The sequence below is a fragment of the Haemaphysalis longicornis genome, unplaced genomic scaffold (genome assembly GCF_048455015.1).
Source record: "Haemaphysalis longicornis isolate Haplotype H1 unplaced genomic scaffold, Haemaphysalis longicornis Haplotype H1 scaffold_1, whole genome shotgun sequence".
Classification (NCBI taxonomy): domain Eukaryota; kingdom Metazoa; phylum Arthropoda; class Arachnida; order Ixodida; family Ixodidae; genus Haemaphysalis; species Haemaphysalis longicornis.
Window position 1 is genome coordinate 326,322,968 of NW_027526203.1, and position 25,014 is coordinate 326,347,981.

The 25,014-nt window shown below is 48.9% G+C and overlaps 1 protein-coding gene across 2 annotated transcripts in view; it reads left to right on the top strand.

Annotated features, from left to right (window-relative positions):
* Nucleotides 1–23,209, top strand: part of LOC144151789 (cytochrome P450 4V2-like) — a 64,188-nt gene extending 40,979 nt beyond the window's left edge. For both annotated transcript variants that reach the window (XM_077682927.1, XM_077682933.1), the window contains exons 9-11: nucleotides 6,487–6,553; nucleotides 12,616–12,795; nucleotides 21,950–23,209. In XM_077682927.1, the coding sequence (XP_077539053.1) occupies nucleotides 6,487–6,553; nucleotides 12,616–12,795; nucleotides 21,950–22,125 (423 nt within the window). In that variant the 3' untranslated portion in view covers nucleotides 22,126–23,209. The remainder of the gene's footprint in view (nucleotides 1–6,486; nucleotides 6,554–12,615; nucleotides 12,796–21,949) is intronic.
* Nucleotides 23,210–25,014: the final 1,805 nt, after the last annotated feature.

The window sequence follows — 25,014 nt, forward strand, 5'->3', positions numbered from 1 at the left end:
AGCCAAACGTTTCACTTTGAGGTCTACTACCTCTACACTTCAACCGGGACCCTCAGACTTAGGTACAATGAGCACTTTTTCCAATGGGTACCAGTTGACGATGTTCGACCTCAAAGCACGTCTCAAGGCTTACTGTCCGACATTTAGGCTTTACGTAAGCTAACCTCAACGTTGAGCTTAAAGATATGTCAAGGATCGTCATACCCATAGTGAAGATCGTTTCCCCGAAGTCCGGTGTCGATCAGGAACCCAATCGCCCGGGCTCCGGTTGATTTGGCAGGAGGCTGGCTGGGTGATGGTGTTGAAGTTCTTGGAGGCGGCGGTCCAATTGACGAACTCAAGGCGTTGAAGTTGATTAAGTGAAACGGAAGTTTATGTACAGCTATTTACAGTATGAAAACTGGGTACATGAGTAATAAAAAGAAAAACTGCAAACTTCAGCTAGACGCTAGCTCCGAGTGCGCACAAATCACTCGAGCTCCTCAGCTTCGTCTAACTCTCCTACTCTCGGAGCGTACACAAACCGCTCGAGAAACAACGGCCGAGACCCTGTCTCGCCGCAAGATCCGTCTAGTTGCCCGGTGCGGCGCTGCACCCTTAACCTCCGACGCGATCTTAACCTCGACTAGGGGGCTCACAAATCCCAACCTAGCGTTAACGGTCGAGACTCCTTGTCTCGCCGGGAACTGCCAGCTCAGCGCTCAGACAAGAACGATTTCCAACGGCCAAGTTGGGTCTTATATAACCTCGAGATCACACTCTCTCGGGAACGCCCCTGTAGCGTTCGTACACGCGTATGGGCGTGCCCAAATACATGTAGACAGCTGTCACTCAGCACGCCACGGAATATTCATTGAGGCGCCGCCACCTTCGGGTCAACGGCACGCTCGTAGACGAGCAAGTTCGAGCGACCCCGCGGGGCGAAAACGAAAGACGGCGACAGTGCGTCATGCTGACCAGGGCGCGACAACAATTGAGACACCGGTAATCCCAGCGGGTCCGGCAGGCGTTCCTGGAATCCGGCGCCGCCGTCTGCCCTCTCAATGGGGGATTATCCTTGAGGAATGCGAAGGGCCAGACAATCCGTCTCCCGCGCACGCCGCGACGAATTAGCGGTGGCTGCAGCGCAGTGTCGGCAGTGCTACGTCGCCAGACAGAGCGGCGCGTTCTCACGCGCAGCCCGGGCACCTGGCCGCTAACTCATAAGTGGACCTTACAACTCCCCCCTTTAAGAGGGTTACTGGACCTCTTGGTTCAGTCAATCCGAAAAGAATTTAAAAGGGCCACTCGTTTCAACTCTCCTTCCGCAATAACAGCGGGATAAACTAACAAACAAACAAACAAACAAAAAACACGTGGAAGGAGCTAGGTATAACCACAAATGAGCCCCCTTCTATTTCTCCAGCTGATCCAACTCCCTCTAGCCTAAACTACAGACACAACCTATTCACTAGCCGTTCAACAGGGACGGAATACTCTAGCAAACCGGAAACACACCAGAAAATTGCTAAAACACTAAGTGCGGGTAAAAAGAAATTGGGTCGTGTCTCCGGAGCGCGTAAACGCCACCAACAACGGGACAACTCAAGCTATAACACTGATGCGCGCTATAACCGCAAACGCGCACAATCATTCTGGCACTCGACAACAAGAACAAAAGGAATAAGAACTGGTAAAGAACGCGGGCAACTTTGCAGTCAACAAAAATAAAACGTTAATAAAGTTTGCATTGCCACTATGCGCACGCGCGCAAATGTTCTCCGTGACGGCGTAGCATGATAACGTTCTTTCAAGAATGTCCAGCTGTGCTTTCGCTCACTTGCGGTGCACAGAAAGTTCAGTTCGGTGCGCGGATCGATCAATTCGGTGCACGGATCGAGCACTCAAGGCATCTCGGCGCGCACAACCGCGGCACACACACACACACACACCACCAACGAAAAAGGACGGGTGAACGGGAACGTTCACGTCCGTCGTGGCGGTGTTAAGGCTCGGAGGCAATTCAATACTAGCCTCCCCAAGCAACAATCTTAAAGCAGGGGAGTGCATTCGCGTACTTCCCGCCCCCTCTGCAGATGATCCAGACCGCGTAGCGTTGCAATGTCAACGCAAGTCTCGACAATTTAGCCCCATGAGGCGAACACAACTTCGGGGAAGACGGAGTGGTATCACAAAATGCGGCTTCGCTTCCTGTCCCATAGGCCAAGTGGCCATGCCTCTCCAATGCCCCAACGTAAGGCAACGCTGCGCGCTGGCCGCGTGAGCGCAGGGTTGATGCTGGAGCGTAATGGCGGCCCGCGAACGCGACGACCTTCTCGGGATCATTCTTTCCCTTGCGCGCTGACTGCCCCACAACCACAACCTCACAAGCGCCTGTCACTACCAAGAACCGCTCGTGCACGCTAGGTGCATTCTGAGCAGCGGCCTGACAAAGACCATTTTTCGGCTGTTTCAGCACGCACTCATCCTGGCCCAACTCAGAACTAGGGCCTGTGACACACTGCCAGGTCGCAGCACTTAGTGCGTCAACCCATCCAGCGCGGCTCCCGACTGAATCTCGGTAATGGCCGCAACCAACACTAAAGCTACGAAGCTCTATCTCAGCCACCGGTTTCGCGAGATCGCCCATTGCGTCTCGTTCCTCGCTTTCAACTGTAGCTGCCTCCTCACACGGTTTTTCCCTCTCCTTCACAACCTCCTCGGGAGCTCTCATTCTTGCTTTCGCAGTCTCCCCGCATGCGTTTTGGTGTTCTCCATCAACCTCCTCGGTTACACTCTCACTATCAAGACTACCAAACTCACGCGACATCTCCGTATCGTTAACTCCGTCTCTTTTTCGCTCCGTCTCGTCACATGCTTTCTCGTCTTCTATCTCCTTTCTCTTCTGGGCGGGCTCCTGAACGCCCGACACGGAGTTCGCTTTCTCGTGCAACTTTCGAGCGTAATTGGGAGCGCGGCGGGCCCCAAGACTTTCCTGCGCGACTCCAGCCTCCTCCGGTCCACCGATTAGAATTTGGGTACTGCCCGTGCCAGCAAGTTCAGCATGCATTAGCGCAGCATCCGGTGCAAAAGCAGCTGGCGGCTCTACACCCGCGACAACGGGGCTACCCCTTGACTCTGCTCCTACACCGGACGCGCTCGCTTGAACACTCCGCGTGCTCGCCTCCCTTTCCATGCAGCTGTTCACGGCTGAGCCGCTCGCTTCCCGTGCGCAGCCACGGCCGCTTATCTCGTCCTCGCGCGGCTTCGAATTGAAAAACAGGCTGCCCCCATTCAACTTTGCTGTCAGCGCGTAACTGGGCCTGTTCGAAGGGTTCTGTCTCATGCGCTGCAGCTCTATTCTCAAACTTTGCCTGCGAGGCTGCTCGTCCTGTTCGAGCATCACTTCATTACACCGCTCTACGGTATCACCGGCCGCGCCTACCTCGTCGCTCCTCATCCCAATGTCCATCTCCGCGCTTTCGACATCGGCGGAAATGCTAGGCTCGTGTAGGGAGTCACGGCTGCTTGCTTTGTCATCGCAATGTACAACCTCCAAACACTGGCCGGAACAATTCAACTTCGCTGTTGCTATACAACTAGCTGGGTCTGTGCCCCATTGTTTCTGCTCGCGGGAGTCCGAGCGCAAGGGCGTCTGCCTTCTCCGCTCCAGCTCCAACTCATACCTTCGCAACCGCTCTTCAGATTCGAGCTTCAGTTTTTGCATGCGTTCTTCCGATTCTCGCGCCTCTCTTCTCTCTCGCTCCGCCGCCTCTCGCGCTCTTTCCTCCGCCTCGCGCGCTTCTTTTCTCTCTCGCTCCGCCGCCTCTCGCGCTCTTTCCTCCGCCTCGCGCGCTTCTTTTCTCTCTCGCTCCGCCGCCTCTCGCGCTCTTTCCTCCGCCTCGCGCGCTTCTTTTCTCTCTCGCTCCTGAAACTCCAACTCCATTCGTTTAAGGATTATTGTTTCAGACTCCACTTGGACCACCCCTCCTGCCGCCGTTCCCCCTTGAGGTGGCGCCTCATGTGTTTGACGATTTCCGTCTCCTTCCGCCATGTTCGTCTGCATGCTCCGCGTGACTACCATGCAACCCCAGACTCAGCCTACACCGCCACAACGAAGCGCAAGAAATCCCACTCACCCGCACCTCCGGTGGTCGGCTGCCGCGTCGTTGGCCCCGTGCGCTGGCTTGGCTCTGCCGCTCCACACCGCGCGGAGCTCGGCTGGTGCCGATGAAGACGGGCTCGCGTCCGCTTGCTGCCCTTGGCTGTGGCCTGGTGTTCTCTTCTGCCAAATCCTGTCGGCTGCGCCAGTGAAGATCGTTTCCCCGAAGTCCGGTGTCGATCAGGAACCCAATCGCCCGGGCTCCGGTTGATTTGGCAGGAGGCTGGCTGGGTGATGGTGTTGAAGTTCTTGGAGGCGGCGGTCCAATTGACGAACTCAAGGCGTTGAAGTTGATTAAGTGAAACGGAAGTTTATGTACAGCTATTTACAGTATGAAAACTGGGTACATGAGTAATAAAAAGAAAAACTGCAAACTTCAGCTAGACGCTAGCTCCGAGTGCGCACAAATCACTCGAGCTCCTCAGCTTCGTCTAACTCTCCTACTCTCGGAGCGTACACAAACCGCTCGAGAAACAACGGCCGAGACCCTGTCTCGCCGCAAGATCCGTCTAGTTGCCCGGTGCGGCGCTGCACCCTTAACCTCCGACGCGATCTTAACCTCGACTAGGGGGCTCACAAATCCCAACCTAGCGTTAACGGTCGAGACTCCTTGTCTCGCCGGGAACTGCCAGCTCAGCGCTCAGACAAGAACGATTTCCAACGGCCAAGTTGGGTCTTATATAACCTCGAGATCACACTCTCTCGGGAACGCCCCTGTAGCGTTCGTACACGCGTATGGGCGTGCCCAAATACATGTAGACAGCTGTCACTCAGCACGCCACGGAATATTCATTGAGGCGCCGCCACCTTCGGGTCAACGGCACGCTCGTAGACGAGCAAGTTCGAGCGACCCCGCGGGGCGAAAACGAAAGACGGCGACAGTGCGTCATGCTGACCAGGGCGCGACAACAATTGAGACACCGGTAATCCCAGCGGGTCCGGCAGGCGTTCCTGGAATCCGGCGCCGCCGTCTGCCCTCTCAATGGGGGATTATCCTTGAGGAATGCGAAGGGCCAGACAATCCGTCTCCCGCGCACGCCGCGACGAATTAGCGGTGGCTGCAGCGCAGTGTCGGCAGTGCTACGTCGCCAGACAGAGCGGCGCGTTCTCACGCGCAGCCCGGGCACCTGGCCGCTAACTCATAAGTGGACCTTACACCCATTATACGATGAGCTGCGGGAACCCGTTGATGACGTTAAACCTCAAAATGTGACGTCAGGCGCACCGTTAGGCTGTCGCATACCGACGCCACCCCCTCTTTAGGCGGCGTATCAACATAAAGACGAGCCATTCAACGTCAGTCTAATTGTATGTGAAGCTGCAAGTACCGGTTGACGACATTTGACCTCAAAGCGTAAAGATAATTCCAGGGGCGGAGCATAACGAACCCGCAGAGCGTTGAATATTACACCGCACTTCCTTCTTATTCAATGTAAATTTATTGGCCGCCAAGGGGAACTTAGCAGCCGCGTTTCTGCGAGCCAATGACAAGTTATCTTGCGGGTTTCTAGCACGGCGGCTTTATTTTTCGCTTAACGATCCACTTAAGGTTTCGCATTAAAGGCCAACTGCACTCAAATTTCACCTCGACCAAATTAATTTTTAATGCGTAGTAAGTACTCCCAAATAAGCTGGGACACTAGTGGTAGCCCCGTGAAAGGCATCGCTAATCAGTCAGAAGCGTTTAAAAAAGCTCCGCCGCAGGCCACGCTGCACCTGCCGGCGGATCGCGTAAACAGCCATGACGCACCGTGGCCTCCGCGATCGGCTGCCGGCGGTGCCGCCGGCAGCCGATCGCGGAGGCCAAGGACGCACCTATGACGTTCCAGCCGACTGGGGCTTCTTCCTCTGACCATCCACGCAGCTGATGACCGGTCGAGCTATGTTGCCCCGTGCGCGCCTAGAGCTTGCGCGCAGACTTTCTCCCGAGCTGGTGACCGACCGGCCGCTCGCTGGACGGCTGCAACGTCACTACAATGGTCGCGCTCTCCTCGGTTTCGGTTTCAAAATCGCCGATTTTGAGTCCACTCACGTATTTCAGCTGTTGTATTTTGCATGTTGCTTTCTTTTTAAGCAGACTATACGAAAATAGGGTTTTCAAGAGGTTGAAATTTGATAAGCCTGACGAGTTAGTCATCGCTGTTATGTTATACAATTACCTGTTTTCCATACAAGTTAAAATTGCATGTTATTTAATTACAATAATAGCAACAATGCATGTTGCATTGGTGTGCAACGACACGGACTCACAATGTGACGGGGTGGCTCTATGAGAGATCAGTGGGTTGAACAACCAATGATTATTTAAAAAGCAAGCGCAATACAGTTTACAGTTTTTCTTGCAGGAGTCTCAAAGAATCTTCACCATACTTCCAATCTATGGAAGAGAATTAGAAGAGGACATACACATTGGTGAGTGCCAGTGACCAAAAAATAAAAGGACCTAGTTGTTTTGAGGCTGCCACGCACCCTTTCTGCGAACATTTGTCGCGACACTCGGTTCGTTTAATTTTCTGCATTTGCAGCCTGCTACGCCGAAAAGTGAAGCAGCAATTTTTTTCGTATTTTCTTGTCGTACCTATTTAGCTGCGATACACGACGTACTTATTTTTTTAATACCCCGTAACTAATAACAAAGCCTTTAGGAAGATTTAAGGTAGCTATGACACTCGGCAAATGAAAAATGCAAACAGTTAAAAATGAAAGTTTGCTTCATTCGAAAGATTGCCTTTTTAGAATAGCAGGGATGACACTTTTAACGCTAACTTCACTGAAATAAGCTCTATAATTAGAAAACAAGAGAATGGCCATACGACCCACTAGCTCATTTCCCGCACTACAACCTTTGACGTATTGTGGGCAGCTGTGCGACTGGCTGTGCGAAACCGCCACAATTTTGTTGATCTCTCTTGCTAGTGTTCGCGGCGCAGCGCACTTCACGGAAACTATTTAAACGGTTTGTCCAACCCTCCCAATGCGGTCGTCCTACACCTCCGCATTTAGGGCCTCTAATACGCCTAGTTTCTCCGCTCGTCCGTGGTGTGGCGCACGCCAGCGCACATGCCCCAGGCGTCCGTACTGCTCCCTTTGGAAAACGAGTGACTTCCAGGCAATGTTATACAGGCGGCCTTGAGCGAGAGCAGCTACCCCGGAACTCCGCAGCGGATCACGTGGGGTGACCTGACACCTGCCACACATGCGCTCCGGCGGCGGCTCAAGGTCATTGCGACGTGATGACGTTACGAGACAAAGCGCAGTAGAGTTTTCCCTCCAAAACTTTTACGTTGAGCTTACCGAGAGCGATTACATTAGAGGGACACTGAAGTGAAGTTGTCAAGCTCCTGTTTTAAATGCAGAGCATTTCAGTAACTCACGATGTCACCCGCGTTGACGTCCGTAGTCCTCATCGCTCCCCCTACACTATATAAAAAAATAATACTTACCGGCGCCAGGTTTCGATCCCACGACTCTGCGGGCGGAACGCAAGGTACATGGTGCTGTACCCACTGCGCCACAAAGCCGACACAGAATGGAACGTTACGAACGCGCCTTATATCCTTGACTCATTCAACCGTCGGCCACAGGTGCGCCCTCTCCCCCGCGTCCTCCTCGCCTTCTCTCCGCTCGCAACACCCTCTCTCGCCGCGTTCGGTTCGGGCGCACAACAGGTGGGAACGTGCGCAACACCCTCTCTCGCCGCGTTGGGTTCGCGCTGAGCAAGTCGGTTCGCGCGCAAGAACAGGTGGGGGCGCTCGCATCGCGCTCACTCGCCGCGGTCGGTTCGCGCTTAAACCACATATGTCGTTCGCGCGCGCTCCGGTCGCTAACATCTGTGGCGTGATCGTGACGTCAACATCACGCGTTCGTGTGGTGGCGCGATTTCGGCGCTATAACACTCTCGCGAGGGGATATTGGATTGGATTGGATTGGATTGGATTGGCTTGGCTTGGCTTGGCTTGGCTTGGATTGGATTGGTTTGGATTTGGATTTGATTGGATTAAAGTGGATTGTGTTGGATTGTGTTGCGTCATAGCCGCTCCACGTTGCGTCATGGCCGTGGCAGGGGGTTCACGGCACGTTTCACGTTTCACCATCGACTTCATCGACAATGTCTACGCTGGAAGACAACAAGTACAACAACAACAACCAATACGTAATCCATACGACTTGCAGGCGCGCCCCCCGCGGAAATGCTCTGCATTTGATCATGCCCCTCGCGAGGGGGATGTTTTCTTTGCGCCATAACAAGTGTGTTTTGCTGCTTTTTTGCTTGCATTGCGTAGACTAGCTCAAATAAGCACACTTGTCATCGTTTATGCGGGCGATAAGGCGGTGTGTAGTCTGTAAAGCCTGAAAGAAGAAAAACTACCATGCGTGCTTTGCGGCGGCCGCACCGACTAACAGCAGTGACGTCCATACGACATGCTACGTGATTGCACGATGTACGAAATTACAATTCAAACAAGTTTAGGTTTCGATTCTGTAAAATAACATGCTTGGCATCCGATGTTATCGTTGAATGGGCCTTCTCGATATCTCAGTAATCGGCATACCGTGCTTCTGCCTTGTTGTAGGCTGTAAAATTCCTCTGATCAGGCTACCACCATGGCTTGGAATCTTAGCAATAACTAGCCGAGGCGTAAGCAGTGGATGAACGCCTTCCGCGTTAACGCAAACGCTCAAATTCAATGCGCTTACCCCCCCCCCCCCCCCCCCCCCCCCTTTGTAGCTTGCCCGGCCAATTCCTGTATCGTAAAAAGCGTGTTCGCCACACTCCAAGGGTCGTCTGATCCGGGGCTGCGCCTACTTCCCGCAAGCAGTCGGTGCTTATGGCAAAAGCACGCCAACGAGAACTCGCTAGCCGGTCAGTGTCCGTCTGCGCGCGTTCTACGAACTCGCTCGTACAGCAATGAACGTTGCAGCGCAAAAATGGTGAATTCAATATCGAAAACACCGGCCAAAAGCAAAGAAATCAACTTCAAAAAAAGCATGAAGTCTTGGGGATTCGAACTTGCGACTTAAAAAAAAACATACTTAGCGCTCCAGGCGACTCAGCCACGAGCCAGCGCTGCCAGCGTCGGAAATTATAAAGTATATAATGCAGAGCCAGTTGAAATTTTTATTTAGCTTTATTATTTCAAGCAGCTTAGAGACTTTCTTGTATAGCGCTCATGCAGTAAGCGTAAATTTCCACAATATCTCATGTCTAGCGACTGCATTTCTTCGACGGAAAAGCGTTCCGAGATGTGTGGTCGGGCTTTTGACCTCTGTGCTTGTTCACTCAGCGCAAAAAAGTGCGTCCTGCACCCTGGTTTTACGCTGTACGGTAAAGTTTCGCTGGATTTTATTTCCTTAGTACCTATAAACTTCGATTACTCTTCTCCCGCCTTCAATTGGCCTTAAATTTTTCTACTAGCTACCAGTCAACGAAGCGTATACATGTGCGCTTGTTTGAAGCTACTTGGACTTAGAGCTTGATAGAGTCTACAAACTAACAAAGTAAAAGCACATTCCTCCAGGCGGAAATCCTGTCGTGGCTTAGTTTCAACTGAGCGAACGAATTACGAAGACCCGCTGGCGGCCGGCCGACTAAACGCCTGCCCGACTGATTCTGTCGGAGGGTCGGCGAGCCGGGCAGTAGCACAGCCAAGCCAAGCCATCTTTTTTACGCCATGCAAAACGTCATAGAAATTGGCAAGGAGGATTCAGAGAAGAGGACAGCATTTTTTAATTCATTTTTCTACTGAATAAAGTCGCGTAAACGCAGCGATAGTGGTCGAAACATGGCCTAAAGATTTTAGACTAAAATTTCTGCTAGTAATCCCGCAATGTTTACAAATCACTTCAATGTCCCTTTAAAGGGACACTGAAGTGAATTTGTCAAGCTCCCGTTTTTGCTTGCACTGTGTAGACTGGCTCAAATTAACACACTATTCATCGTTTATCCGGTTGACAAACCGGTAATTATTTTACAAAGCGCGAAAGAAGAAAAACTACCATGCGCGGTTTGCGGCGGCCGCACCAACTAAAGGCTGTGACGTCAGGAGGGGGGGGGCACCGTGATTGGACGATGCTTAAGGTTAGCAATCAAACAAGTTTCGGTTTCGGTTCTGTAAAACAATATGCTTGACATCCGATGGCGTTGTTGGATGGCCATTCTCGATATCTCAGTAATCGCCGTACCGCGCTTCTGCCATGTTGTCGGCTGTCAAATGTCTAAGATAAACCTCCCAGGGCGGCTTAGAATCGTAGAAATCACTAGACGAGGCCTACGCAGTGGATGAACGCCCTCCGCGTCACCGCAGACTCTCAAATTCCATGCGCTTTTCCCGCATATTCGGAGCTTGCCTCACGCATGCCTGTTCGTAAAAAGCTAGTTCGCACCAGGCCAAGGGTGTGCTGATTGAGGCCTGGGCCCACTGCCCGCAAGCAGTCGGTGCTTGTGGCAACAGCACACCAACGAGAACTCGCTAGCGCGTCATTGCCAGTATGCGCGCGTTCTGCGATCTCGCTCGTGGAGCAGTGAACGTTACGGCCCAAAAAGGGTGAACTCAGTCCAGAAAACATCGGCCGCATATAGAAAAAATCAACTTAAAAAAAAAAAACATGTACTCTTGGGGATTCGAACGTGCGACTTTCAAAACAATTATCCAGCGCCTCAAACCACTAGGCCACGAGCCGGCACTGACCGGGATCGATACATAAGGTCTATAATGTATAATGAGTTTACACTTTTATTTATTTTAAGCATTTCAAGTACTTTATGTGGCTATTTGTTGTATATCGCTCCAGCAGTAAGCGTCCCCCAAACTTCCACAATATCTCACGTCTAGCAATTGCATTTCTTTGACGGAAAAGCGTTCGCAGACGTGCGGTCGTGCTGCTGACCGCTGTGCTTGTTTACCCAGCGCAAAAAATGCTTCCTGCTCCCTAGTTTTGCGCTGTACGGTAAAAGTTTCAGTTGATTTTATTTTCATAGTACCTATATTGACTTCGCTGACTCTTCTCCCGCCTTCAATTGGCCTTAGATTTTCCTACTAGCGTAAAGTCAGCGAGGCGTCGCATGTGCACTTGTGCAGCGCTTGTGTGGAGCGACCCGGACACTGAGTTTGACACAGTTTACAAACTAACAAAGTAAAAAAAGGCGCATTCTTTCATTCACAAAGGTGTTGTGGCTTAGTTTAAATTGAGCGAGCGAATAGCGACGACCCGTCGGCGGCCGGCGGACGAAACGCTGGGCCGACTGACTCGATCGGTAGGTCGGCTGGTCGGCGAACCGTGCAGTAGCGGAGCCATTTTCCAGCTCATCTCCTGCTGACGTCACACGAAAACGCCACAGAAAATGGGCGAGCGTAAAGAGAGGAGGACAGCATTTTCGAATTAGTTTTTCTACTCAATAAATTCGCGTAAACGAGGCCAGAGTGGTCGAAACAAGGCCTACGGACTCCGAACTACAATTTGCGCTAGTAATCCCGCAATGTTTACAAATCACTTCAGTGTCCCTTTAAGAGTGATCTACGCGCCCTTGAAAGGGTAAGCAACTTTTCTCCCCAAAATGGTCTGAACAAAGTTGTAGAGTGGCCGATCGAGTCGTATTAATTTTTTCCATGGGTTTGGGCATGAGATGGCAACCTTGTGAACCTTGGGAACAGTGCCACATATACAGGCAACTAGTGCCATTGCTAACACTGGAGCCGTACCCGCCACTGTTTGCTCAATGGCTAAGGCGTGGTGCTGGTGAGACCAAAGAGACGGGTTCGATCGTGGCTGCACTGGCTGTTTTTCTGATCGAGACGCAAAATGAAAACGCTTGAGTAGAGATTTCCGCGCAGGTTAAATATTCCCAAGTGGCGAAATAATTCTGGAGCCCTCCATTCCAGCGCGCCTCACAGCCTTTGTTTTCCTTCGGCGCGCAAAACCCCCACATTTTCTTTTAATATTGAAGCTGTGCTGGCAGCCAGCATCAGTACAGCCCATGAACAATTACTATGTCCTCTCAGCTTTATTTTTTGTATGTGTCTTCCCATCTGAATTTCACCCTAAGCCAACCCTTGGCAACAGACCTCCATCATTAATGAACGTAATCATTCGCCCACTAAAATGCAACTGCTTTCTGGGAGCATAGACTCTCCATTAAGTTGCATTCATGCAGAATCGCGTTAGGTTATTTTTTAATATGGTGGAGAAATGTCATGGAACTTTTTCTTAGTATTGCACAATAACACTTATTCCTAGCCCTCTTTCGTTTTTTCGATACATTACCCCCAAAAAACCCTTTAAGGCCGGCGGGCTGTAAGCTTCTCCAAAATTTCAGATTGAGCCTTTCACTAAGCTATTTCAAATAACTTCGGAGGGTTTACCAAAGCGCGCTTCGCTTATAAAATACTTTAATCTCAATCACGTGTTATGACTAACCTGATTTTTTTTTTTCATGAAGTTCTGACGCCTGTGCTTTTTTTTTATTTTCTCCACAGGGAAATACACCGTGCCACGTGGAAGCACGTGCGTCATTCTTGGTCAAATGCTTCACAAGGACCCCACGTACTTCCCCAATCCGGATGTCTTCGATCCAGAAAGGTTTTTGCCAGAAAAATCCAAAGGAAGGCATCCGTACGCTTTTCTGCCATTCTCGGCCGGACCAAGGAACTGCGTCGGTAAACACAAAACTGTCCGAGCTTCCACTTTAACTCAACGCGCAACATGAGCTTTTGAGCTGTTATTCAGATGATCTCCTTGCTCGTCTCACTTCCCGCGTATCCTAAAGAGTAGTCGTTCCCCACCTGTATCCGAAGCACCAACAAGCCTGCATTTCTATTCTAAACCATGATATGTTTACTTGTGGTTAATTCAAACAGTGAAGGGTGGCTCGAGTGTTTATTTTTGCTGGCTTCACTTTTTAGCGATAGCTTAACATTTACGGAGGAAAAATATAGACTCTCTAGCTTTCCCTTATTTTTGTAAGCTAAACATGGCATCTTGTCTCCCAAATGTGTTTTTTACGAATGGTTTGAAGTTTAACTAATGGCTTCAAAAGCCAATCGGCCTTTTTTTTCTACCTTAGTACCGCTTGGCAAGAGCAATTTTAAAGCATGCGTTACGCAGGTCTAGAAATAATTTGTAAAAAACAAATGTAGGTAAAGAACTGAAAACTAGGCTTCTTATTTCGGCCCCTATGACAGGTTGAGACATTTATAATAGTTGCATGTTACAACTAAACTTTAGAGAAAAAGGTGGTTGCATGCGTGTTTGCTACAAGACGGAAAGTAGTGACCAATGCACGTATGCAATCTTGCTGGTTTCTTCTCCTAATAGTTGTGCTAAACTTGGAAAGAACAGCAATGGGGATCAAAAATAATTTATTCCGGTCTCCACCTGGCTCGCCACACTGGCTTGGTAATTTTAAAATAGCACTGAAGTGTAAAATCGTCGTAGCCAATATCCGCACATGGTGGATCAGAATTAGGGAAGCTCGTTTAGACGTTTGCCTGAAAACAAAAGTAAGACTATTGGATAGGAATGCAGCATACGTTTTGTTGAACGCATTTTTTTAAACACCACACCAGCTTCAGCCAATAAATATTACCAAAAAGGCTACCTCAATTGCACAGGCGGTGTTCGCCCTCCACAATCGTTCGGCTGTACTTGTGGGAATACTTCCCCAAAATCAAAATCAGAAACACGCACGCTTACCGCTGTGCAAGTGAGGTAGCCTCTTTGGTAATATTTATTAGCTGAAGCGTGTGTGTTGCTAAAAAAACATGGGCTCAACAAAACTTATTCCACATTATTCTCCAATAATCTCACTCTTGTTTTCAGGGAAACGTATAAACAACCTTCCGTGATTGCTCCTTGAAAGCGAAGTAAACAACAGGGAGGGCCTGTTCGTAAGCCTGCAAGAGCTTACGATCGTTAAAACAGCACTTCCGATAAAATTTATTTGTCGGTGCTGGTTCAAACAGGAGATCGAAGAAGAAAAACAAATGGTGGAACAGGATTGGGGAAGGTTGTTTAGACGTTCGCCTGAAAAAAAATAGTAAGAATATTGAACAGGAATGTGAAATGAGTTCTGCTGAACACATGTTTTTTAGCAACACCTAAGCTTCATCCAATAAATATTGCCAAAGAGGCTGGCCCACTTGCACATGCGGTAAGCGTACGCGTTTTTGTTTTCGATTTTCGGGACGAGCACCACATACATATTTCGGTAGTAAAAATTCTTTACTACCACGTAAAACGCCAGGGGCCTGAATACGGCATCACCCCACTATATATTTATTCCAACTACTTGCAATATGTGAGTTCACAAATAAGCAATAGTGGAACAGTATTGGGAAGAGTTCTCAGACGTTTGCCTGAAAGCAAGAGTAAGGTTAATGAATAGGAATGAGGAATAATTTTTGTTGAACTTATGTTCTTTTAACAGCGCACAAGCTTCAGCCTATATATTTATAGGCTGAAGCTTGTGCGCTGAAGCTTGTACCAAAGAGGCTACCTCACTTGCCCAGGCGGTAAGCTACGTGTTTCTGCGTTCGATTTCGGTGAAGTGCAGCCAAGTGCAGCCACAAGTGCAGCCGCAAGTGCAGCCAAACGATCGCAGAGGCTGAAAGGGAGAGCTATCTTCGTTTCTTACTGCCATTTGTTGCGATACGACAGCGAGCAGGACAAGCGGTACATTTCAGCGGAGGTGACAACCGCACTAAGGCTGTCGTGCGTTTTACCATTAGCACGCTAGCAAATGCCTCTTCCTACAGCGTAGCACCTCGGGGCTTTCTCAACAAGATTTCGTGACAAGTTTTCTATGTCGCGTCAAGAAATAATGCAAAATGCTTAAAAAGAACTGCAGATTTCTTGACTCATTTCGGAAAAAAAAATTTTATATTTACTCAAACGAAAGTTTCAGAAAACCGAAACAATGCCGTGATCCACCTTCCCCACACTGCACTCGAAAGCCATACGCAAACCGCCATCACAGCCAATACGGCTCTCTGTTGTTTAGTTATACACAACTTAAAATATAAATGAACTTTCTGTCGCGGTGTCACAAATTTCGGAAATATAAGCCATCTGAGAATTTCAGTCGTTTGATGGCGCAAAGTTTTTCAAAGGAGAAAATTTGAAGCACAAATTTCAGGTCTTGCGCGTAGAAAAATATTTCGTTTGAAGCCACGTAACCGAAAAATCGCTTTCCAACTTTCAGTTTTATTTGGAGGATTTACTGCAATCTCGGACTCTTGGTTAAATTTTTTTTCCTTTATGGCAAACGTTAAAAGTCCGCCCATTTTTAAATCTTCACCGGTTTCACTTTCCGGCTCTTAGGTTCTTAGTGGTAATTAAATCTACGTTAGAGAATTTCTCGCTCTTGATACCGTGCAAATATTCCAAATGCAACATTATAAATTAAGACAGTCCTCTACTACAGCTATCATACTCGCCATAAGGGATGATTCCGGAATAGCTTTGATGAACTGGGAGTCTTCAAAGTGCCCAAACTATCCTGCTCACAGATATTGCTCGCACCTACAAAATAAACAACAAATGTGGCAGGGGGAACCCATGACGATAATCTACCCTGGAGTCCATGCTGAGCCACACAAAAGAGGCGAAATTCACATCTCACGAGAGAAGAAAAAGGTTATGACAATGGTCCGCACAGTGGAAAATATGAAAAGATTCGGCAGTTTTTTTTAGCAGTGCAGATTGTTGATTTCTATTCAGAGCAGATACAGAGCACCTAGTCAAGGGGATTTATTCTAAGCAGCGGTATAAAAACGTCATTTGTTTTTAAGCCGTTCCGTTCACTTTATGTTGTAAATAGTAGAAGATGGCTCTTAGATTCACTGCAGATAACTGGAAACTTTGAAAGGCGTGTGGCATATTCATCAACCGGCAATCCACTTCAGTAATTTATGGTCTTATGAAGGTACTCATATACAAGTAAAGTTTCTGAAATGTTCTGTTACATCTGCAAGATCGGTGAAATTAATAAATAAATAAATAAGCGACGACAGCCTCAACAACCAAACACTATAACTTCGCAGTTCCATCTCCGTTTTGTAATGTATCTTAACGGGGCCATGCAGACAAAATACGTTTGTTTTATTCAAAAGATTTGGGGGTTTTATTGCCCCCAGCATTTTTCCGGCAACAAGGGATTCTTTATTCACTGAGAAACTAATCCATTTAAGTTCAAATTTTGATTTACCCACCAAATAGTGTTTTGCGACTTTTGTCATGACGTCACAAGGACGTGTCTTCAAGCGAACTTCAAGTGCGCTGTTGAGTTTGCAGCAGACTACGGAGCCTTGTTTACTTTCGGTCTTCCTAGAAGGCGCCACCATACTGCGCAAGGCCGCTGTCTGGTTATGCTTTGTTTTTGATCGTATTTTCCCCTGGCTTGTTTTTGTTACGGTAGCTAGTAATCGTTTCGCGAAACATGGGGTATGTTCGACAAATAGGGTCACGTAAGACAATATCGCTTACGCCAATCGGCCTGTGTAGTATGAGACAAACCAAAAGCGCCGCACAGCTGTGCAGCTATAACAAGCATAGTGCGCCCAGTACCAACAGCAGTACACTGGGACTTCGATGATTACGTGTACTTTCGTAACTTCGCTTGTTTCCCAAACCATTCTTACTGCTAATAAATGAATATGCATTACACCTGAGCGAAAATAGCTCGTTCTGCAAGCTTCTAACCGCTTCCTAACTTTCACTTGCTGTTGCCGGCCTCAGTCAATTGCACGGCTGGGCATATGATGACATACGAGTCGAAAGCGAAGCTTTCTAGCTGTACCAGCCAACGGTTATTTTCGTGGCGTGCGGAACAAGAAACTCTTAACGCTGCAGAGGGGCGGCGGCGGGGGGGGGGGGGGGGGGGGGGGGGGGGGGCGGGTAGCGGAGGGTTTGCTTAGCGTTCCCTTCCCGGAAGTGCCTGCTCGCCGACGGCGGCATTGGAGGTCCGGCTTTGTCGTCTGCCTTCGCGACGGTTGTTTTGGGCCTGTTTTGGCGCAGCCTCGCGTCTATTGCGCGCTGCCTTCGCACGGCTTGATCAAGTTGTTCGACAGATACCTCCAGGGTAACCCGCACCCGACGGATTTCAGTGGTCGTACGGCAATCACACGTTAAGGATTGCTTTGCAGGGCGGGAAAACAAAATGTACAAACCACATACAGACATCTAGCCGCTAGAGAAACGCTACCTTTTGCGCACTGCTTGCACGAATGGGACTCCGTTTACTAAATTGGTGAATACCAATTCGGTTGTGTTTTAAGAGGTATTACAAAAGGCAAAAGTAGCAACTGGTTCTGATAAAAAGCGATAATAAAAGTTCCCTCAGCCTTCTCGCAATTCTCAAGCTTACTAAACTAACTAGTTTAAATCACTATAAATGGGAATCACCAAGCTCACATGCCGAATTGTTTCGGGGTCAGCGCTTGTGGCGCGTGGTGCTGCAGACTTAACCTAGCACATCAGGATGGCTAGTTTCCGCTGTCTCGCCCTTCGCAAGCCGCTCCTCTCTGTTTTCTTTCGCCCGACTCACGGCCGGGCAACAGCGGCGGCATCCGCTGCCCTAGCCCGGCCGTGGCCGACGCTGCTGATGCGTTCGGGTCTCCGCCCCCGCGAATTCCACGTAACGGCTGGCAGAATCTCTGGTTTCACTCTTTGTAGAGCCACGTGCAAATTCAAATGACGCCTCATGGGAAATTGTTGTGGGTGCCGTTTAAAGCTTTGCTTTCCAACCACCTTCAAGGCGTAGTTTGGAGCCAATTTTTCCCTTATTATACAGCTTATTTGACCGAAGTTTACGTTAAAAGTGGTGGCCGTATGATTCGAACGAGGAAATCTTTCGAATGAACCAAACTTGTGTTTTGTCTGCATGCCCCTTTAAAAGACACATTAAAGCACATTAACATGGTCCTAAAAAGTAAACGTTTTCCGTTAAGCTGAAAGGAATCACTCCAAGCCCTCACAGGGAAAATCTCTCCCTCCTGTGAAATTTGTTTCAAGTTGACGGCCTTAAAAATTTCTGCCATTCGCCAAGCATTCGAGCACATGCACACTCTCCTTAATAATATTCTACGGGATGATGAACACATGGAATTCCTCATCAATTAAGTCAAACGTCCGCGTCCACCTACATCCACCGAAGAACCTGCTGCATCCTCTTCCATCCCTCCAGAGATGCGGGCTAACGTATCTTAGCGATGGTAGAGAACAACAACACTCACATTGTACAGTGGAACAGTGGAAAGCTTAACACCAATCGAACCCTCTTAATGGTTCTTGACTGTGCCTTCACAACCTCATGTCATTCTCATACAGGAATCGCGTTCTCTTAAAGGCATTCCTGGCTACCGTACCCTACACGCGGCTTACGACAGCGATAGTGTCCCTCTAGTTAGCACATACATTCGCCAGGATCACCCATTTGAGGTCATCGATGTCCTCTCCCGTCTTCAGCCGTATCTCACTGCGTTTACTATGTACCCAGGACACTCTCGCCCGTTGTCTGTCCTAAATTTTGATAATCCTCCGTAAGATTACTGACTTTTCAAGCCGCTTATTCCCTTTAGTTCAAGGTTGTATCGCGACTGCGACTTCATTATAAGTAGGGACTTGAATGCCCCGCACGTGATTTGGGGTTACCCACGCACCTTACGACCTGGCCGCACACTCAACGACACTTTAAACGGAGCTCAAATAACATTTTATAACAACCGTGATTCCATTACTCGCGAGGGTCACAAACATCAACAGTCGACCATGCCAGACCTCAGAGCAGGAGGGGAGCGCGAGATGTCACCTGGAATGTTACAGATGAAAGACTACTAAGCGGTCATTACATTATTCAAATCACTATACCTACCTGTATCCGATCGCCTAAACGTAAAAATTTCACTGACAAACTGGAAAATCTTCCGCGATATTCGGGACGCCTCTCAAACGAATGTGAATATCAACAACTGGACTAAAGCACTCAAACAGGCTCAAAAGACAAGCCACGCAGGAATGCTTCACTTCAGCCCCATCAGACAACCCAGACCGTTATCTTGTCCGTATCTGCAAACGGGGAAAACGACTCTTGCGCGCCCTTCGCACCCAATCAAATAATAGTCAGCTCACCGATTGCATCTTTGTATTAACGGAGCATGTCAAAGAGTCAAAGAGCACTGTGCTACACTTGCCAGTAATCAATGGAATGAAATTTGTAACGCCATCAACGGCAGCCTGGATCAGAAAAGAACCTGGCACCTACTTAGAAAACTTCTTGGGCCACATCCGGCTCCTATTCCCACTCTCGAGAAGCATCATTCCCTGCTGGCATCGGAAGCCTTAGCAACCCAGCTCTGCGACCTTTATATCCCTCCTCCCGTACCTAGCATTTATCCTCCCTACATGGGCGCCTCTAATGCAGAACTCGATGAGCCGTTCACCCTCTGGGATCTCGAGTGGGCGCTAGAACAACTAAAGCCGAAGTCGGCCCCAGGTGAGGATCAGATTAAGTATACACTTATACTAAACCTATCCGACATGGACAAGGAACACTTTCTGGACATTATAAACTGCCACTGGGAAGAGGGCACCCTCCTGTCATCTTGGAAGCCGTCCTTTCTAATCCTACTACCAACGCCAGGCAAAAAATCTGCCCTTGAAAATCTCCACCCAATCTCTCTGCCCTCTTGTCTGGGAAAGACCATGGAAAGGATGGTTCTCAATCGACTTGAGGCCTATTTTGAGTCCACGGATTTCTTTCCCCTTCAACAAATTGGTTTCCGCAAGGGTGTGTCTACCCATGACCTCTTTTTCCTCCTAGCTCACGACTTTGACCCGCCTCCTCTTTCCCAGGTACAGGCCATAGTGGCCCTGGATGTCCGTAAAGCCTTGGATAACCTTGCCCATGATCCTCTCTTAAATATTCTTGCCTCTACGGGCTGTATGGTTACATCGCTGCATTTTTGCGTGACCGCACGGCCAAGTTCCGTATCCCTGATTCGGTCTCCGATCATTTTCCCATCAGGCGTGGTACTCCACAGGGTGCTGTTCTCTCAACTACCCTTTTTAACCTCGGAATGGCATCCCTGTCTCGCATTCTAGCATCGATCCCGAACCTCAAATATACATTCTACGCCGACGACCTTACTCTTTGGTGCACACCTGGGTCTCCTGGGTCAGTGCAGGACACCTTGCAGCAAGGTATCGATGCAGTCACTAGGTATCTTGACACAGTAGGCCTGTCTCCCTCACCTGAAAACTCCGAATTGCTGCTCATTGAGAAAACTCGCCATCAGCGCCAACACAACCACCTCATCACTCTCACAATGGTAGGTCACTTCATCCCTCGCGTAATATCCTGCCGAATTCTTGGACTGCATATCCATGAGTCATCTAATCAGGCTAATGTGGCTAGAGCCGTTAATGTTTGCCATCAGATTACGCATCTTGCGCGCCGCATTGTCAACAAGCACGCGGGGCTACACGAGGGTCAAGTCAGGCAGCTCGTACATGCCTTAGCTCTAAGTAAAATTCTGTATACAATTCCTTATCTCTCTCTGACTTGTCAACGAAGACATCAGATTCAGGTTGCGCTTCATACATTGTATAAGACCGGCCTCAACCTTCCCGTGAATACGTCCACTCAGCGCCTATACTCTACGGGGATGTTCTTGCCCCTGGGAGATCTTATACAACAACATAAAGACCGGCAAATGGCGCGTATTTTTAGCACAAAGCAAGGACACTGGATCCTTCACCAAGTTGCATCGCAAGTGGCAGTGAAGTAGTCACACACACCCTTGGTCCTTTCACTGATCCCCCACCTACAGCGACTCTAGATACCCTCCCAATAATCACCAGTATTCAGGACCTCTCCTTAGTATCCCCGAACCCCTCAGCATATGCCATATAAAGTGATTCAATGCAAGCTATCCGCGCCATTCACATGAGTAGGATTCCTGAAGAACTACAGTTTGATCGACGCAAAGCCTTAACAAAGCTACGTCCCCACACTGTCACACTGAGGTGGATTCCTGGTCACGCTGGAATCCGAGGCAATGAGGTAGTGCATAGCCTCGCACACGAACTTCTGCACCGGGCGCCTGGGATTCCCTGGCCTTATCCATCGACGTGGGGCACTACTCTCTACTACAAACAAGAAATAAAGCTTCACTACAAGAACATCAGAGAAACTCTTCGTACACTTCCTGCTCCTGACAAATCTCTAACCACCACGAAACTACGCTTTCTTCGACGCATACAGTTAAATACCCTCCTTACACCTGCTCGTTCCTTTTTCTACTGTCTCCGACACTCCCCAGCATGTCCCAATTGTCCCGAACCATACGCTAATTTTTAGAACACTCCATTTTGTCCTGCCCCATTGCAATGCAATCCCAACACTTTTAAACCCTCCTCCTTCAACGTGGCGAACTTGGCTAGCCTCGGATCAGCTCACGGACCAGTTGGCGTTGCTGAACCTGACCCGGGAAGTTCTCGACGCTCAATGTTGCGTTTCAATATTGTTTTTTCCTCCTCCTCCTCCTCCTCCTACCTCCCTTCGAAGAGGTGGGTCTATGAAAGAAGGCGACGAAGGGCAGCAGCTATCTCTGAAGTGCTCTGAAGTGAGAGCTTAGGCTCTGCCTACTCCCCCAATTTGTTTAGTACGCCTTCAAGGAACAATCATTATCGCAGCTCCATGTTTCCTACTGGTAGGAAACAATCAATTGACTCATGCGCATCAATCGTGTGCTGTGTGAAAAAGAAATCTAAGCAAGTTACGCACGCTAAGGTGAATATACCTATTTTTCACAGGTCAAAAGTTTGCCATGACTGAGGAGAAAGTCGTGGTGGCCACAGTTCTCAGGCATTACGTCATCACATCTCTGGATCATCGAGACCAGCTCATACTCGCACCGCAGCCCATCCTGCATCCACGCTCAGTATTCGGAGGCGTCAGGGTCAAGTTTACTGCGAGACGTCGAATGTGACTTTGCAGTGTTCAGCCCGAACAATTTATTAAAGTGTAATTTAACAAAACCTGCGTGGCTTCTCGTCAGTGAATTCTGCGAAACACCTCCGCGTTATCCACGCTTTTACTGTTTGTGAGACTGCGTCCCGGTTGGACACCTGCAAGTAGACGAGTTTAATTTACAACCCATTCTTAAATAAATGTCACATAAACCCTCGTCGCCCATCAAATGTGTCTGGTTGTTTAAGATTAAAACTCGGAATTACAAAAATTACAGCTTGGCATAAACGTTAACAAAAACCCTAAGCTGGAATACGCACATTGCTAATGCCGCTTCGTCCGCTTTTCGCAAATTGTGCCTTTTAAGGCATAAACTTAGAGAAGCTCCGCCACAGGTCAAGCTGTTAGCGTACAACACACTCCTACGCCCGAAGCTGGAATACGCGTGCGTTGTCTGGGACCCCCATACAAAAAAGGACATTAACTCACTTGAAAAATTCAGAGACGTGCAGTGCGCTTCATATACTGATTATATGGTAGAAATGCCTCAATTACTAAAACAATGCAAAACCATGGGATTGTAGCCTTGGAATCACGATGAAAGTTAGATCCATAGCAGCACCCAAGCTGAAGAAAATGGAACAAACGTGTCTTCAATCGATCAATTCGCCTTAAGTTTCTTTATTCTCTTACTAACCGCAAGCTCGGCCTTGACCCCTCCCACTTCGCAACCCCTCTATCAACGCGGCGAACTCGTCATTCACACGCTTTATCTCACGCCGTTTTTGCTCGGGCCGATTTGTTCAAATTTTTCTTCTTCCCACGAACAGTCAACGATTGGAACATTTCTGTAGAAGATCTGCTATCAGGAGAGCGCCTTGAACCCAGTGTTTAAAATGGATACCTGTCGTGTTTTAATCGTCATAGCCGCTTTTCTATGAATCGTTTTGCTGGTCGTTTTGTTGCGTTTCTTCATGTTCTGACACATTGTTGTTCCTCTTGTTTTGCGTTTGACTTACTGATATTACCGATGTCTTGGCCCATTTTGCGTATTTTGCAGAATGTACACAAGATGTTTTTTGTGGGGTTTTTTGTGTGTGTGTGTGTGTGTGTGTGTGTGTGTGTGTGTGTGTGTGTGTGTGTGTGTGTGTGTGTGTGTGTGTGTGTGTGTGTGTGTGTGTGTGTGTGTGTATTGTATATATGTACCCCTCCTGCTCGGGCTAATGGACCGAAGTATTTCTTAAATAAAATAAATAAATAAAATAAACGTAGATTAACTGGTTTTGTCACTGTGGCTCTAGCATCTCGAAAGCAGACAGGCGCCCATGGAAGTCGCAATGCGTGGTCGGGGGCTGCAACGGCACGGAAAACGGTTGTACTTACACGCGTTGTCTCATCACGCTGCCCGCCCTGGCCATGCGGGTCGTCGGCCCGCCTCTCTTATTTATGTTCCGTCTTCACTCTGGCTTAAAGGGACACTGAAGTGAATTTGTCAAGCTCCCGTTTTTGCTTGCACTGCGTAGACTGGCTCAAATTAGCACACTTTTCATCGTTTATCCGGTTGACAAATCGGTAATTATTTTACAAAGCGCGAAAGAAGAAAAACTACCATGCGCGGTTTGCGGCGGCCGCACCAACTAAGGCTGTGACGTTGAGAGGAGGGGCGCCGTGATTGGACGATGCCCAAGGTTAGCAATCACACAAGTTTCGGTTTCGGTTCTGTAAAACATAACCAATGGCGTTGTTGGATGGGCATTCTCAATATCTCAGTAATCATCGTACCGCGCTTCTGCCATGTTGTCGGCTGTAAAATGCACAAGATAAGCCTCCCAGGACGGCTTGTAGTCGTAGCATTCACTAGCCGAGACCTACGCAGTGCATGAACGCCCTCCGCGTACCCGCAGCCGCCCAAATGTCATGCGCTTTTCCCCCATATTTGGAGCTTGCCTCCCTCATGCCTGTATCGTAAAAAGCGTGTTCGCACCAGGCCAAAAGTCTGTTCATTCTGGCCTGTGCCCACTGCCTGCAAGCAGTTGGTGCTTATGGCAACAGCACGCCAACGAGAACTCGCTAGCGCGCCAGTGCCAGCCTGCGCGCGTTTTGTGAACTAGTTCGTGTAGCCATCCACGTGGCGGCCCAAAAAAAGGTGAACCCAATATAGAAAACATCGGCGGAAAACAAAAAAGTTAACTTACAAAAAAAAAAGCACGTACCTGCGGGGATTCGACCTCGTAACTTGCAAAACATTCGCGGCGACATACCTACACCTCAGACCACTAAGCCACGGAACGGGACGCGCAGGCTGTCCTAATATAGGGTATATATTGTACAACCAGTTTACATTTTTATTTAGTTTTGGCATTTCAAGTAGCTTAGGTGACTATTTGTTGTACTGCGATCGTGCAGTAAGCGTCGCCCGAGTTTCCACAGTCTCACGTCTAGCAATTGCATTTCGTAGACGGAAAAGCGTTCGCAGATGCGTAGTCGTGCTGCTGACCGCTGTGCTTCTTCGCCCAGCGCAAAAAAGTGCTTCCCGCGCCCTAGTTTTACGCTGTACGGTAAAAATATCAGTTGATTTTATTTCCTTAGTACCTATATTGACTTCGCTGACTCTTCTCCCGCCTTCAAGAGGCCTTATATTTTCCTACTGGCGTACCAGTCAGCGAAGCGTCGCATGTGCGCTTGTGTGAAGCGACCTTGACTTGGAGCTAGATACAGTGTACAAACAAACCAAGTAAAGAAAGGCACATTCTTCCATTCACAAATGTGTCCTGGCTTCGTTTCAACTAAGCGAACGAATTGCGACGACCCGTCGGCGGCCGGCAGACGAAACGCTGGGCCGACTGACTCTGTCTGAAGGCCGGGGAGCCGTGCAGTAGCGCAGCCAGCCAATTGCCAGCTCATCCCC